Here is a 13,079-nt window from a genome sequence, read left to right on the forward strand (position 1 = left end):
GTTTCCTCCCACAGTCCAAAGACATACTGTACTGTACTGGCAAGTTAACTGGCTTCTAGGACAACTGGCCCTGGAATGAGTGTGTGCGTTTGTGTCCGTGTATGCCCTGCAAAGGACTGGTGTCCTGTCCTGTGTGTATACCTATCGCCCTTTGGTTGTCAGGATAGGCTCTGGCTCACCCATGACGCTATGCTGATAAAACAGTTAGAAAATGGATGGATGAAAATACACTCTAATAGGGTAATAGGTTCAGACAAGAGGGTGGATCTTAATTATATTCCATGGAAAGCAGTGGCAAATTAATTGCTTCCTTTTGTCACCTAACAATTTGGAGAAAGACAATTGGTTTGGTGACACCTGAAACCCCATGTTTGCAGGAAGTGGAGTCTATTGATATACTATAGTTCCCAGCTGTTTCACAATAGTTAAATACAAAACAAGTTTTGTTAACATAGTCTGCAATATCAGTTTTTTTGTTAAATAAATGTACATACAGTACTCCAGTTGACTCACCTTCTTCATTGCTGTGCTTTCCATCTCTTTTTCCTGCTCATAAAGCTGGATTTTTTCTTGTGTTCTTTTCTGGAAAACCAGGAGCTCGTTGCATTCTTGCATTTGTGTGGCCCCGGAAGGCTGCTTTTTGATTTTATACTTTTTCTGTCAATACAAATTTGAATGTCACACAAATAATAAACAGAGAAAAGCATCATTTAAGACTTTTATTGTTAAACTGGGAGCAATAAATCCCTTTCTTAGCACAAAGTTTAAAATCAGCAATAATTCCCACATATCTTTGTTTTGTGTTTTGATGTATACATTATGTACAGGCAGTGAATTTACCATTTTTACTCATTTTTACAACATTTACTCTGGATGTTGTTTCATGAAATGTAATGCTTCTCTAAATACTAAAATGAATGTTTAAACAAACTTTAAGATGTAGCTGAATTTCATTTTATTTCAGTGTCTCAACTTTTCGACCCATTACTACAGCCAATTCATGGCTTGCCCTTTGATGGTGACATGGCAAACAAATACAACATTTCCCACATATTAAAAAAAAGGTGCAAACTTTTCTTCTGCTTTTGGTACACCTAAGGATACATCTGAGCTAATGATAGGATCAACAAAGCCAAAAAAGCCAAAACAACTTACGCCACTTACTGTACATTAGTCATCTCAAACAATTTAAGACTGTACTGTAAGTTCTTACAAACTAACCAAGCCAGTAAACGTAATGATTGTGGCACATGCACACAATGCTTGGCTTACAGTGCTATTTTACTATCACCAGTGCTCTGTGTCCAAATTAACATTTATAGAACAAAGAAATAGGTTTATTCCATGCTGAAAAGCGAAGAAAGAAAACACAACGTTTCGGCTATAGAGCCTTCTTCGGGTGTAAGCTTTTTTTAGAACTATTTTCAGATTTATAGAACCATACTTGCCAGCCAACGAAAACAGCCTCAATGTGCAAATGTTTACTAGTTTGCTGCCCTGTCACAAGGGGAGTGCCAAATTATGTCTCAGCAGCCTGCACAGAGACTTTTAAGATCAAGCCACCAACAAAGTTAAGAATTTATGTGTAGATGCTTAGAATACTTTGTATCATTCAACTTATATTGCTTCCTCCTCTTACAATACCAAATATGCTATAATAAACAAATTAAATCCTAAATCAAAATACTAATATATGTGTATTTTCTTGTTCTTGAGGAAACACACTTGTACTTAATGCAAAGCCATTCTCAACATCTCTGTTTAAGATTGTCGCCTATCAACAGTGCTTGATCTGTAAATTATGAGGTGCCAGAGCTCAATGTGGACAGGAGGGAGTGCGTGTATGAAAAGCAACAGAAGTACCAGAGCACTTAATTTAGGCATGCGTGTAGTACATCAGTATAATGCCACAACTGTCCATAACATGCCAACAAAAACTTAAAAAAATGAATTGAATGAACAAGCATTCTAGGGATGTCAAGTATGAGCCAACACTAGCCATTAAATTAAGTGACGTTCTAGGTCATATCATTTTTTGCAATTATTATGCAACAATTATACACGCCTTTTCCTTGAATTACAAGTTGTCGCTTTTTTCAGTAATAAGTGTGTTGGTGAGTAGAAAAGAAGAAGCAAGACAGCAGGATTGCAAGCTCTCGGGACTCTACTGTCCTGTGTGTAACAGGTGTGTGGTCATCACTGGGAAGACTTGAAAGAAAGAAAGAGCATAGCATTGACAAGTGGCCCTTGTAGTAAAAGACAGGCAGTAGTAAAAGTCGACTCCTTTTAGGTTTAGGTTAATTAAAAAGTATGTTGCTAACTGACCGTGCAATTGGCACTGAATTTTGCCATGCAATCATCGGCACTCTCACTCGTACTCTGCACTGAAATATCACAGTGGTTCGAGTTCTATGATGTAACTAATAGTCCGATATTATTCCACACTCCTGAATACCTATGGTAACTACTTGCTCTCACCTACGGTAATTGTAATGTCCTGCACCTGCCCACATAATGTTCCGTGCACACAACAATAAGGTTGGGTCTCTACTGTCCTGCAGGTACCCAATTTTGCTGCAGGGCTCTCTTGGGGAGTACCTGCTCCAGATTTAAAAGCTGCTTCTTCTATATCCTTGTCTTGTGAGATATGTTCACCACATATAAAAAATTATGCAATCACATTACAGCCAACTTGGGTTTCCTGAATACCAATAACATCAAAGCATGTCAATGTACTGTAAGACATATATCACTTTGACACAAACACTATTACAGTATATAATGAGTAATTTGCATTACATGCTGATTTTCCATAATTATGTCCCATACTGTGCTTTTTTTCCCAGAAAAATCTGCAAGGCAGATACCTACCTGTTTCTCCTGTAGAGCTGCATAATTGTGCTCCATCTTCATTAGCATAGTTTTCCTCCAGTCTGACAGGCAGACCTGCAATCTAGACCTTGCCAGAGCCCTTGGAAGAACCAAGCACTTGTCCATCCTTGAAAGACAATACTGAAACTCCAGCTTCATCTTCAATAAATCATCATCAGACATTGTAAGCTGAGCTCTGCAGAGGTTTCTGTCAAACACAAGAACAACTTTTAAAACCTATACAGAAAACCTGTTCTGTAGCACTTTAGCAACTCTTATAGATGGCTTGTAGACTAAGGCACCTCACTACAAATGAACTTGTTTGATGTTGGTATGATAATGAAATTAAGCCATTTAATGCATAAAGAAAATTACACTAAGAAAAAGCTTGTAGAACTGATTTTCCGGTGATATGAATTTCTATTATATTTCTATCGTAACTGATTCACAACTTCAAATGTGTGCCTGCAGAATCTAAAATGACCAGTTCCCCAGTACACTTCCAAAATATAATGATGTGCAATAGCTTTTCTACAAAAACACATATAACATCCTATTACACTTGTAGTTGATTATTATATATCTTTTTTTCTTTTCTGAAACCTTATAATGTTGCAATGCCTTTGTTCAAGACTACTGTACAGTTTTATACATCTAAAATGAAACAGAAACACAGTGTTATGCTATTTTTATGCAATGAAACAGCAAAAAAATTAAAACAATACTTGCAGAATCAAGGCAGAGTATTGACAATAAATGAATTAAGCAATATTCAGTGAAAGTTAAAGAAGAACTGTTTCAATTTAAAATCTTTTAAAAGTCAATCTACTGTATAGACACTTAAATACAGGGGCCCCGCGTTTAATGTCTGCTTTTACAATTACAATTTACTATTAACATCGCTGTTTTACAGTGCCCATTAAGGACTTTAAATGGGGATCCCACATCTTTTGATGTATTAATTATAAAGAGTATTAACTGCACTATTAAAAATATTGAAGTTATTGAAATCTATATTGTATGAGACTTAAAAATCATTGTGACATTCTTATAAATCTGGTCATAACAGCAATGCTTCTTGTGTTGCGATTTAATGTTTTACGTGTATAAGACTTACTAAAATTTTGAATGTGCTGTAATCAAAGACTCATTACACTAACTTAACTCTGAAGATCTATCACTCATTTCCAAACACCAGTTATTAGCACGCCCCAGTGAAGAAAGTACAGAGGCTAGAACATTTAGATAGTGAATTTGGGTAATAACGATCAGCTTTCTCCTTTATAGACTTTCCTCACAAGGTCCACATTTTATTACAAGGTATATCCAACAGTAAATTCCACAATGACAGACTAAAAACGGACTTTAAACCTGATCTATTCCCAATTATGAGCTTGAGCTTAGGTTGGATTGTTTCCCACAAAAAGTACTTAAAATGAAGAGAGGAAAGAACATTACAATTAAACAGTTTTTTTCAGGAGCAGATATTTTCTTACTGAAACACTGCCCTCCCTCTCTGGCGCAAGGTCTGTTGTTCCTGAAGCTCCAGCCTCAGTTGCTCTTGGAGTGTATCCCTGCTCCTCTGGAGTGTTTTTACAGCGATTTTCCCTTCTTTGTGGAGCCTCTCCTGGGCTTCGGAGAGAGCGCTGGACACCAGCTCATGTGTCAGCCCAGAGTGCAGCAGGGCGTATCTTGGAGCTCCTAAGTCCATCAAGTGTTGGGCAATATTGGGCTGGATGGCCTTGATGTCACTCATTGCACTTTGGATAAGACGTATGGTAACTTTCCGGATCTCAGCAGCTGCCTCCTCATCCAGGTTATTAATGAGGTCCCCAAGCTCTAAACACTGAGATGTCAGGAGGTTTTGCCAACAGCTCAGGTAATCAGCAAGATCCAGACTTTCTTCTGAAGTTCTGGAAAAGGCAGACAGATCTTTTTGTTCTTCTTTATGCTTCTGAAGCTGGAACAGAAATGTTATTATTATTATTACACTGAAACGAGTTTCCTCTGCAAATTGTTTCATGAGATGGTATCAGTAAGAGGGTGAGTTTTGTGAATCAAAACCAAGCTACTTCGGACAAGAGGTCAAAAGCGCTTTGAAAAACACGGAAATGGAAAGTTTAGTTTTTGATGAAACAGAGAAATAGATATTGAGAGATAATGGAGATTAAATGAGTCACCCAGAAAGTAAACTGCAGCTGTGATAAAAAAATAACTTTCTAAAAATGACACAAAACAATAACTTGCTGTGGTATTGATATGTAATATTTTGCCATTTGGAACATTATATATAGAGTTTCTAAGCTTTTTATGCAGGGCCTAGATTGATTATTCTAAATATACTTAGGATCACGACTGCAGATCATGAGTGAGAGCACCAGATGACCATATTTAAGATAAGATAAGACTTTATTGATCCTGTAGGGAAATTGAGGAGACAACAATACTGGGAACCTCTATGGCTACTCCCTTTTCTGCTTCTCAATATAATACGTGTTTTTTAATCTAATTTTAATATACTAGAATAATAGCATCTTTAAACCTACTCCTTGCAGGTGGAATGATTGAAGCCAACCCTTGACATCTAGCACTTTAACACTTTCAGTGCTAACAGAGCAGAATCCAGCAGTGATGTCAAGACAAATCTTGAAAAAAAGTATTCAATTACATTGCCATGGGGTATCATCTTGCAAAACTAAAACTGTTTACCTGCTATTTGCAATGTTGCATTTTACTGACATAGAAAAATCACCTTTGCCTTAATCTGCAGGACAACTAATCTAATTTTTTGCAGAATTTCAAAGGAAGAATTATAGAAACTGTTTTTTCTATAAGTACAGTTACACGTGATCAGCAAACAACCCTATGATGTCTAAGTTTATGCATAATTCAACAAAGAAAAATACATTACTAATGAAAAAGAAACTTAAATACCTTAGAACTATCACTCTGCAATGTTACTGAACTCCTGTAATATTATTTCTTCTGATATGTTGTTGCTGATGCCTTTTTGTCCTTTTCAATTGAAAATACATTGGACCATGACTGTTATTTCTTTAAAATACTCTTGAATTTTAAATAGTGTTTTAATTTCTTAAATTTTGTTAACATAGGGCACAGTGGTTAGCACTGATGCTTCACAGAACTGAGGCTCTGGGTTCAATTTCTGGGTTACTATCTGTGTGGAGTTTGTATGTTCTCCCTGTGTTTGTGTGGGTTTCCTTTGGTGCTCCATTTCCTCCCATAGTCCGAAGACATGTTCCTAGGTCAATTTGCATTAGAGAAAACTGTCCCTGGTGTGAGCATGTGTGTGTTTGTGTCTGTCAGTCCTGCGATGGACTGGTACAGTATATCCTGCATTACGCCTGCTGCTTGCCAGGATAGGTTCCAGATCCCCCTTGACCCCTAGTAAGGTGCTCTGCAAACATTTTTAGACCCTTGCACAGTTCTTACATTTTATGTAGACACTTTAAGTCATTACAGTTGTAAAAAGAAATGTATATTTTCTATATATACAACTTACTCCACACATGGAGTGAGTCATGGATGCATAAGTACAGTATATAAAACCTAAAATTATTTTAACATGCCTAAGTAGTTTCAATCTGTGTGAAATAATGGTTCACATGATTACAGAATAAACACACGTGTACTTGTCTGGTAGTGAAGCTCAGTGAAAGATTTAACCATGCACAACTTTCCAAACAACTCAGATAATATCAATATCTCGCTGGGCTTGGGCAAGTTGATCACTAAGAAGCGGAAGGTTCCCAGACACTGCCTAGATCAGGCTGTCCCTCCAAACTGAGCAGATGCGTAAGGAGGAATCTCCTGCAAGGAAGGAGGAATCTCCTGTTAGTGATGCCCTGCAAGGCCAACAGCGACTGAAAGAGTTACAGAGATCAATGACTGAGATGGGAGGAAGTGTTCATGGGTAAACAATACCCCAGTTACTCCACAAAGGGGGCTTGTATGGAAATGAAAAAAAAGATCATCTCAGATCCTGCATGGGGTTTACAACAAAGTACCTAAATGATGTAGCAAACATGTGGCAAAATGATATGCAATCAGTTAAGATAAAATTGGAACTTTCTGGTCTTGCATGACGTTATTTCTGACACAAACACAACATAGTGCATCACTCAGTCAATACCATCACTATTGGGAAGGACAGCCGTGGCAACATTATCCTTCTCATCAGCAGGGATTGGGCCACTTGTGAAAACTTATGCTAACATACATGGAGTAAAGTACTGGCAGCTGTTAGAGGAAAGCCTGCTACAGACCTAAAACTGGGACAACAATTCACCTTTCAACAGAACAATTGCCAAAGCGATACTGGAGTGCCTTAAGAATAAGAAAGTGGAAGTCCTTGAGTGGCTCCGTCAAACTCCTGGCTTGAGTACTACAGATCAGATGTCGGCAACCTACAACACGTGTGCCATTATTGGTACGCAAAGGGATTTTTAACAGCGTGTACAAGTCTAAGTCTAATAAGCTATGATGTAAACAAAATAAAAAACTTTTAAAAACTATGCTTCTGTAATTCTCTACAACATGCTACCCAATGAAAGCTCTTTGGCGTAGAAAAAGATGGTCCACTTAGTAACTGCATTGTTCTTAGCAGGGGAGCAAGTAATAGGTTTATTCCACGCTGAAAAGAGAAGAAAGAAAACACAACGTTACAGCTGTGGAGCCTTCTTCAGGTGTAAGAAAGTTAGGGCAGTCAGTGAGGCATGCTGACGCAGCTACCCACCTGAACTAACTTATTCTTAGCAGGTCTAGCCTATTGTTTTTACAGTAAAGTTTGTAATCCATGCTGCTGACAATAATAATTGCTAACACTTATATAGCGCTTTTCTGGACACTCCACTCAAGTGGTAATGGGGACTCCCTTCCCTTCCACCACCACCAAAGTGCAGTATCCACCTAGATGATGCAACAGCAGCTATAGTGCACCAGAACGCTCACCACACTATCAGCGGGGAGGAGAGCAGAGTAAAGAAGCCAATTCATAGATGGGGATTATTAGGAGGCCATGATTGGTAAGGGTCAATGGGAAATTTGGCCAAGACACCGGGGTTACATCCATACTCTTGTTGAGAAACGCACCGGGATTTTTAATGACCACAGAGAGTCATCCAAAAGACGACGCCTGTTTACAGTATAGTGTCCCTGTCACTATACTGGGGCATCAGGACCCACATGGACTGCAAAATGAGCGCCTCCTACTGGCTCCACTAACACCTCTTCCAGCAGTAACCTTAGTTTTTCCCAGGAGGTCTCCCACCAAGCTACTTACCAGGCTCACACCTGCTTAGTTTCAGTGGGCTGCAGAGTGATATGGCTAACATTTTTCACACTTAAATGTAAAGTTAAACATTGCAAAGTCATTAAACAATTGCCTTGATGCAATCAAGATCTTTCTATCAGAAAAACTACCCTGAACTGCACATTAAGAAATGGGTTAAAAAACTAATCTTTCTAGCTGACACCACCACACACAAACACAACACAACCTCCATCTGCAGGGTACCGATCAAACTGTTATAGGCGTTATCAACATGCGGAAGGCATTACATGCAAACATTGCCATTTTTTCTCGAGACATTAACATCTAAACTTTCCACTATTTCCAACATTTTAAAGAACTTTCAAAGCATTGCACAATCTGTATTTCTGAGTTTGGAGTGTACACATGAGAAATGACATCAGAATTGTCTGTCAGATTTCAGGATTCCTAACATTTTGGACTATCTTTTCTTTTCTGATTAAACCAGACAGCTTTCATACCAGAGACAAAGATTTTTTGGTGTTTCAGCGGGCGGGTGTGGAGGGTTTTGAAATGCATCAGAGTAAACGTAGCTCAAATATCGATATTCTCTTGAATTTTACATTTTTGGAAGTTCAATTGTCCTAACGAAACCACCAAGAGATGTCAAACTTGCATTTTGCTCAGGGTGGTTTTTTTCACAACTTTCACTTTGTCATCTACAGTAAACCTATTTATTTCGTAGACACCATGCTTCAGATGACAATATCTTTGTAAAACAAAATAGAGTTTTTAAACCACCAATGTTTAAAGATTGCAATTAGGGATTTTTTAACATTTGGATTCAGATAGGTGAATAGGTATTTTCACACATGAAGCCAGTTCTTTGTCCCTCCCATGGCCAGTTAACAACTGAACTCTCAAAGGCTTGCATGTTGCATAAAGTGTCAAGCTACGAGCCTGAGAACGGCAAACTCGGCAAAGGAAACCAAGGGCAGGGATCACACTTAATAGTAATATGTGCCTATTAATTTATTACATTTAGATAGTATTATATTTTATTATTTATATAGGTATTAATAAAACATGTAGGGCTATTACTGACATTGAAAAAGTATTAGTTGCACACAAAACAAGTGGATGATCTAACTCTTGGCATGAATCTGTGGAAAGACTTGAAAACTGCTATTGCAATTAGCAATCCCCAATAATCCCCAAGGGTGGGCAAATATTATATTAAACCAATGTGCAATGTGCACTTAATAAATAGACTTGTGACTGCAACAGCTTCCAAAGGTCCCTTCACTAAATACTGAGTTCACTAGTCTCAATACTTATGCAATCTATATACTGTATTTCAGTTTATTTTATTTAGTTTTAGAAGTACTCAAAGTTTTACCATTCACAATTTAAATAAAATATTAAGTCTAAAAAATATTTATGCCACAGATTGGCACAGCATAGGAAGGATTTGAATACTCTTGCAAGGTAGTGTATTACTGCAAAGAAATCTTCAACTATTCTACTCAAACCCTAGGGTGCCAGAAAAGACTGCAAACCATAAGAGAAGATAAGAAATGTATGGGTATGGATTAAAGATTGACTATCAGCAAGTGCACAAAAATCTGAAATATTAAAAAAAAACATACCCACTATCAAACAATTATTTTTTAACCACTCAGCAAAATTGTACAAAACAAAGGCAACAGGACGAATCAAAACAGCAAGTGATATCTATGCCTAACACTGTGCAGACAGATATGTCCCTTTTTCCTAATCTGAGGTTAACACATCTCAATATAAATTCATGTGTATGCTGATTTTACCCACAGATAAGGTTCAACAATAGAAGAGCAGCTGGCACTGTGTGGGTTATCAATCAGAAAATGCAAAAAAAAAAATGTTGTTTCCTCTGACATCAAAAGAGACCATAGTGCTGCCTGGGGAACAGACCCATACTGCTTTGACAGGAGGGAGAAGAGGGAAACCTGGCGTGGACGAGAAACGCCATACACAGACAAGGGGGGAGGAAAATAAATTAGCACAGAGGGTAAAGGCGGAAATAAAAGACTGGTCATGTGCTTTTTTAAACTCTAATTAAAATCACCCAGGGGAAATCAGTGCATGGGCATCAGAAAAAAAATACTTAGTCACATAAAGCCTTAAGGTTTGCCTAATAGGATTAATTTAATGACAGGCAAAGAGATGCTACATTGCCTTAAGAAACTTGCATTCCATGAAGAAAATGCAGTGCAACAGCCTTTAATTTAATGTTAATTGAATTGTGATTTCAATAGTGAAAAATAAAGATAAAGAACAGCTGCTTAGAAATCTGAAAAAAAAAGACAGCTTGATAAATATTTATAAACACTGTACAATCAAGGGGCAGTGGATTATACTGTAGCTAATATGTCAGACTGCCTGTATAAATACTGTACTGTTTTCGGGCTTGACTTGGACGTGAAAAAGCAGATGAAGGAAAGCTTGAAATTAATTAATTAAATTCTTCTCTTTACCAAAAATGGCTTAGTAAATTGATTATAATAAACAAAGCACGATAATGTGGGCATTTCGTTTCTGGCCACATGCAATCCTATCATCAAGAGAGGGTGGAGGATTGTGGGATCTGGCCTTGGCTACCCTCAAGCATGTTTTGCTAATGCAAGATTTGTAGCACATTTGCAAACGCCTTCAGTACTGCACCAAGCCAGCAACCTCCTCTTCTGCTAATTCCGAGCATTAGGTAGCTTCCAAAGGTGCCCGAGATTTCCCTTCAGTTTGGTCCCAACCACATATCCTCAAAAGGTGGCTTCTGGCTCTTTCCCTACAGTACTGTATGTAAGTATATGTGAGATGAGAGATGTGACTCACAAAATGACTAGTATGTTCTTTCCAGAAAGCCCTATAATCGGAAACAAATGGACCAAACAAAGGTTATAGCAAAAATACTTTTTTTTCCTCTCTAAAGTATAGCACCCTCCTAAATCTCATTTAGGGCATCTCATCTGCCTTATCGAAGTCAAAGCCATTACCTGCTCTCTTTTCACTACCCACACTTTGTGTAGTATATAACTATGGCAAGACCTAGAGGCACAGCAAGGCTGGACCTGTCAGACAGAGACAGAGAGCACTTCCTTTCCTTCAAAAAAAAAGTGAAAATGGACTGTGCCACGTGACATCACATTAAAACAAAGTCACATAAAAAGATCACCAAAGCTCCACAGAGGTGCATGAAGCATCAAGGTTTATTTGCTGGGAAATCCAGTGGGCCCCATCATCATTTTTATAACATGTGCCCGCTGGCATAACTTAAAAACATCCTTGTCAAAATGAACCCAAGAGTCTGCAGCCTTTAATCAGCATTCCTAGCCAAAAGCCCCCACCCACATGCATACAGCAGAATTCAACTGGACTATTTCAACTGTTTTAAGTCAATGAAAGCATCTCATTACTATTTTTTCAACATGTTTTGAAAGAAATGTTAGAAATACTCTAAAAATTGAAATTGTTTTATATTAATCAAAACAATATCAATGACTGCATTTATTGTGACTTTTATCTTTGCATAGCGCAATAATGAAAAAAATGAAACAATATGTTTTTCTTTACATTTCCTCTACATTTGCAAGCAGTTCACAATTCACCTGTTATAGTCTACAATTATTTGGTAAAAAAACTGTAATTCAAGGTGTTTCAGAGAGCTCATTCTGGCATATTTTTCATTAAATCTTTTTAAATACCCTCTGAGTACATGAAAATGCATGGATAAGAAAACATTTCATGTTTTGAGTCCATACTGCAGCTCTTAAAAGGTATCTTTTTTGCTATTATTTAGCTTTCTTCTCCCTGTGACACTTCTCAATGTCACTTGTGATGATATCATTCCTTGGTCGCAGACTTTACAAAAACCACCGCGAGCGTACACCACCTTAAGGAGAATTATGTATGAGCTAATATCTGTTTACTCCTTATCTCACTAAACGTTAACCAATAGGTGACATTCATACAGATCTTAAATCTGAAATATACTGTAGATTTAATCACAGCCAGTCACGTAGGAAACCTAGGCAGTGAAAATATAACACCAAAGAAGCATTTTAGGTCTTAAAACTTGTCTTGTCAATGACATCTGAAGGATTTCTTTCTAAACGTGTTTTCCTCTTAAAATACCTTCCACCATTTTAAGAATAATGAAATATCAGGTAAGCAAAACCAATAATGAATAAAAAGTATAAGATATACTGTATTTAGACTTTCACGAGACTTTTAATAAAGTTCCTCATAAATGACAAATTCTCAAATTACAGGGAGTAGACATTCAAGGTTAAGTTTGTGTTTGGATTGAGAATTTCTTAATAAATAGAAAACAGAGAAAACACAGAGATAAGGGGTGGGTCCCACAGGGATCTGCACTATAAAAAATGCTCTAATAAATACCAATGTTTTAGGTTCTGGTATGGTTAGTAAACTAGTCAAGTTGACAGAATAGGAAATATTGCTGAAGTAACCAAAGATTTTTTTTTTAAATCAAGAATGGGCAGATGATGTTTAATGTATTACAAACTGGTATCAAAAGCAAGCTAGAAATTCAAAATGGAAAATGCCAAACTTGAACTTGAACTTGAGGCTACTTATGAAAAAGACTGGAGGTGTTCTTGTATATCTTTACATTTTCTACAGAAAGATGGGAGAAGCAATCGAAACTCAAAAAACAAAATGTTATATATAAGGATATATATAAGTGTGGAATCAAGGGAAGTTATGTTAAAATTGTACAATACACTAGGAAAATTTCATTTAGAATACAGTGCAACATTTTGATTGCCATTTTACAAAAATATTGTTTGTAAATTTAGACCAGAGAAGAAACACCAGATACATTCCAAGGCTTAAAACAAAGTCTTGCGCTAACAGCCAAAAAGAGCTGAATATTTTT

At 37.2% G+C, this 13,079-nt stretch overlaps 1 protein-coding gene across 1 annotated transcript in view; it reads right to left on the reverse strand.

The window, feature by feature from the left end:
• Positions 1 to 13,079, reverse strand: part of evc2 (EvC ciliary complex subunit 2) — a 98,188-nt gene that overhangs the window by 32,354 nt on the left and 52,755 nt on the right. The window contains exons 14-16 of the mRNA XM_088915261.1: positions 4,368 to 4,831; positions 2,872 to 3,079; positions 514 to 657 (exon numbers count right to left, since the gene is read on the reverse strand). Coding sequence (XP_088771387.1) covers positions 514 to 657; positions 2,872 to 3,079; positions 4,368 to 4,831 — 816 coding nt within the window. The remainder of the gene's footprint in view (positions 1 to 513; positions 658 to 2,871; positions 3,080 to 4,367; positions 4,832 to 13,079) is intronic.

This window comes from Atractosteus spatula, chromosome 1 (genome assembly GCF_055471065.1).
Source record: "Atractosteus spatula isolate fAtrSpa1 chromosome 1, fAtrSpa1.hap1, whole genome shotgun sequence".
In the NCBI taxonomy this organism is placed as follows: Eukaryota; Metazoa; Chordata; class Actinopteri; order Semionotiformes; family Lepisosteidae; genus Atractosteus; species Atractosteus spatula.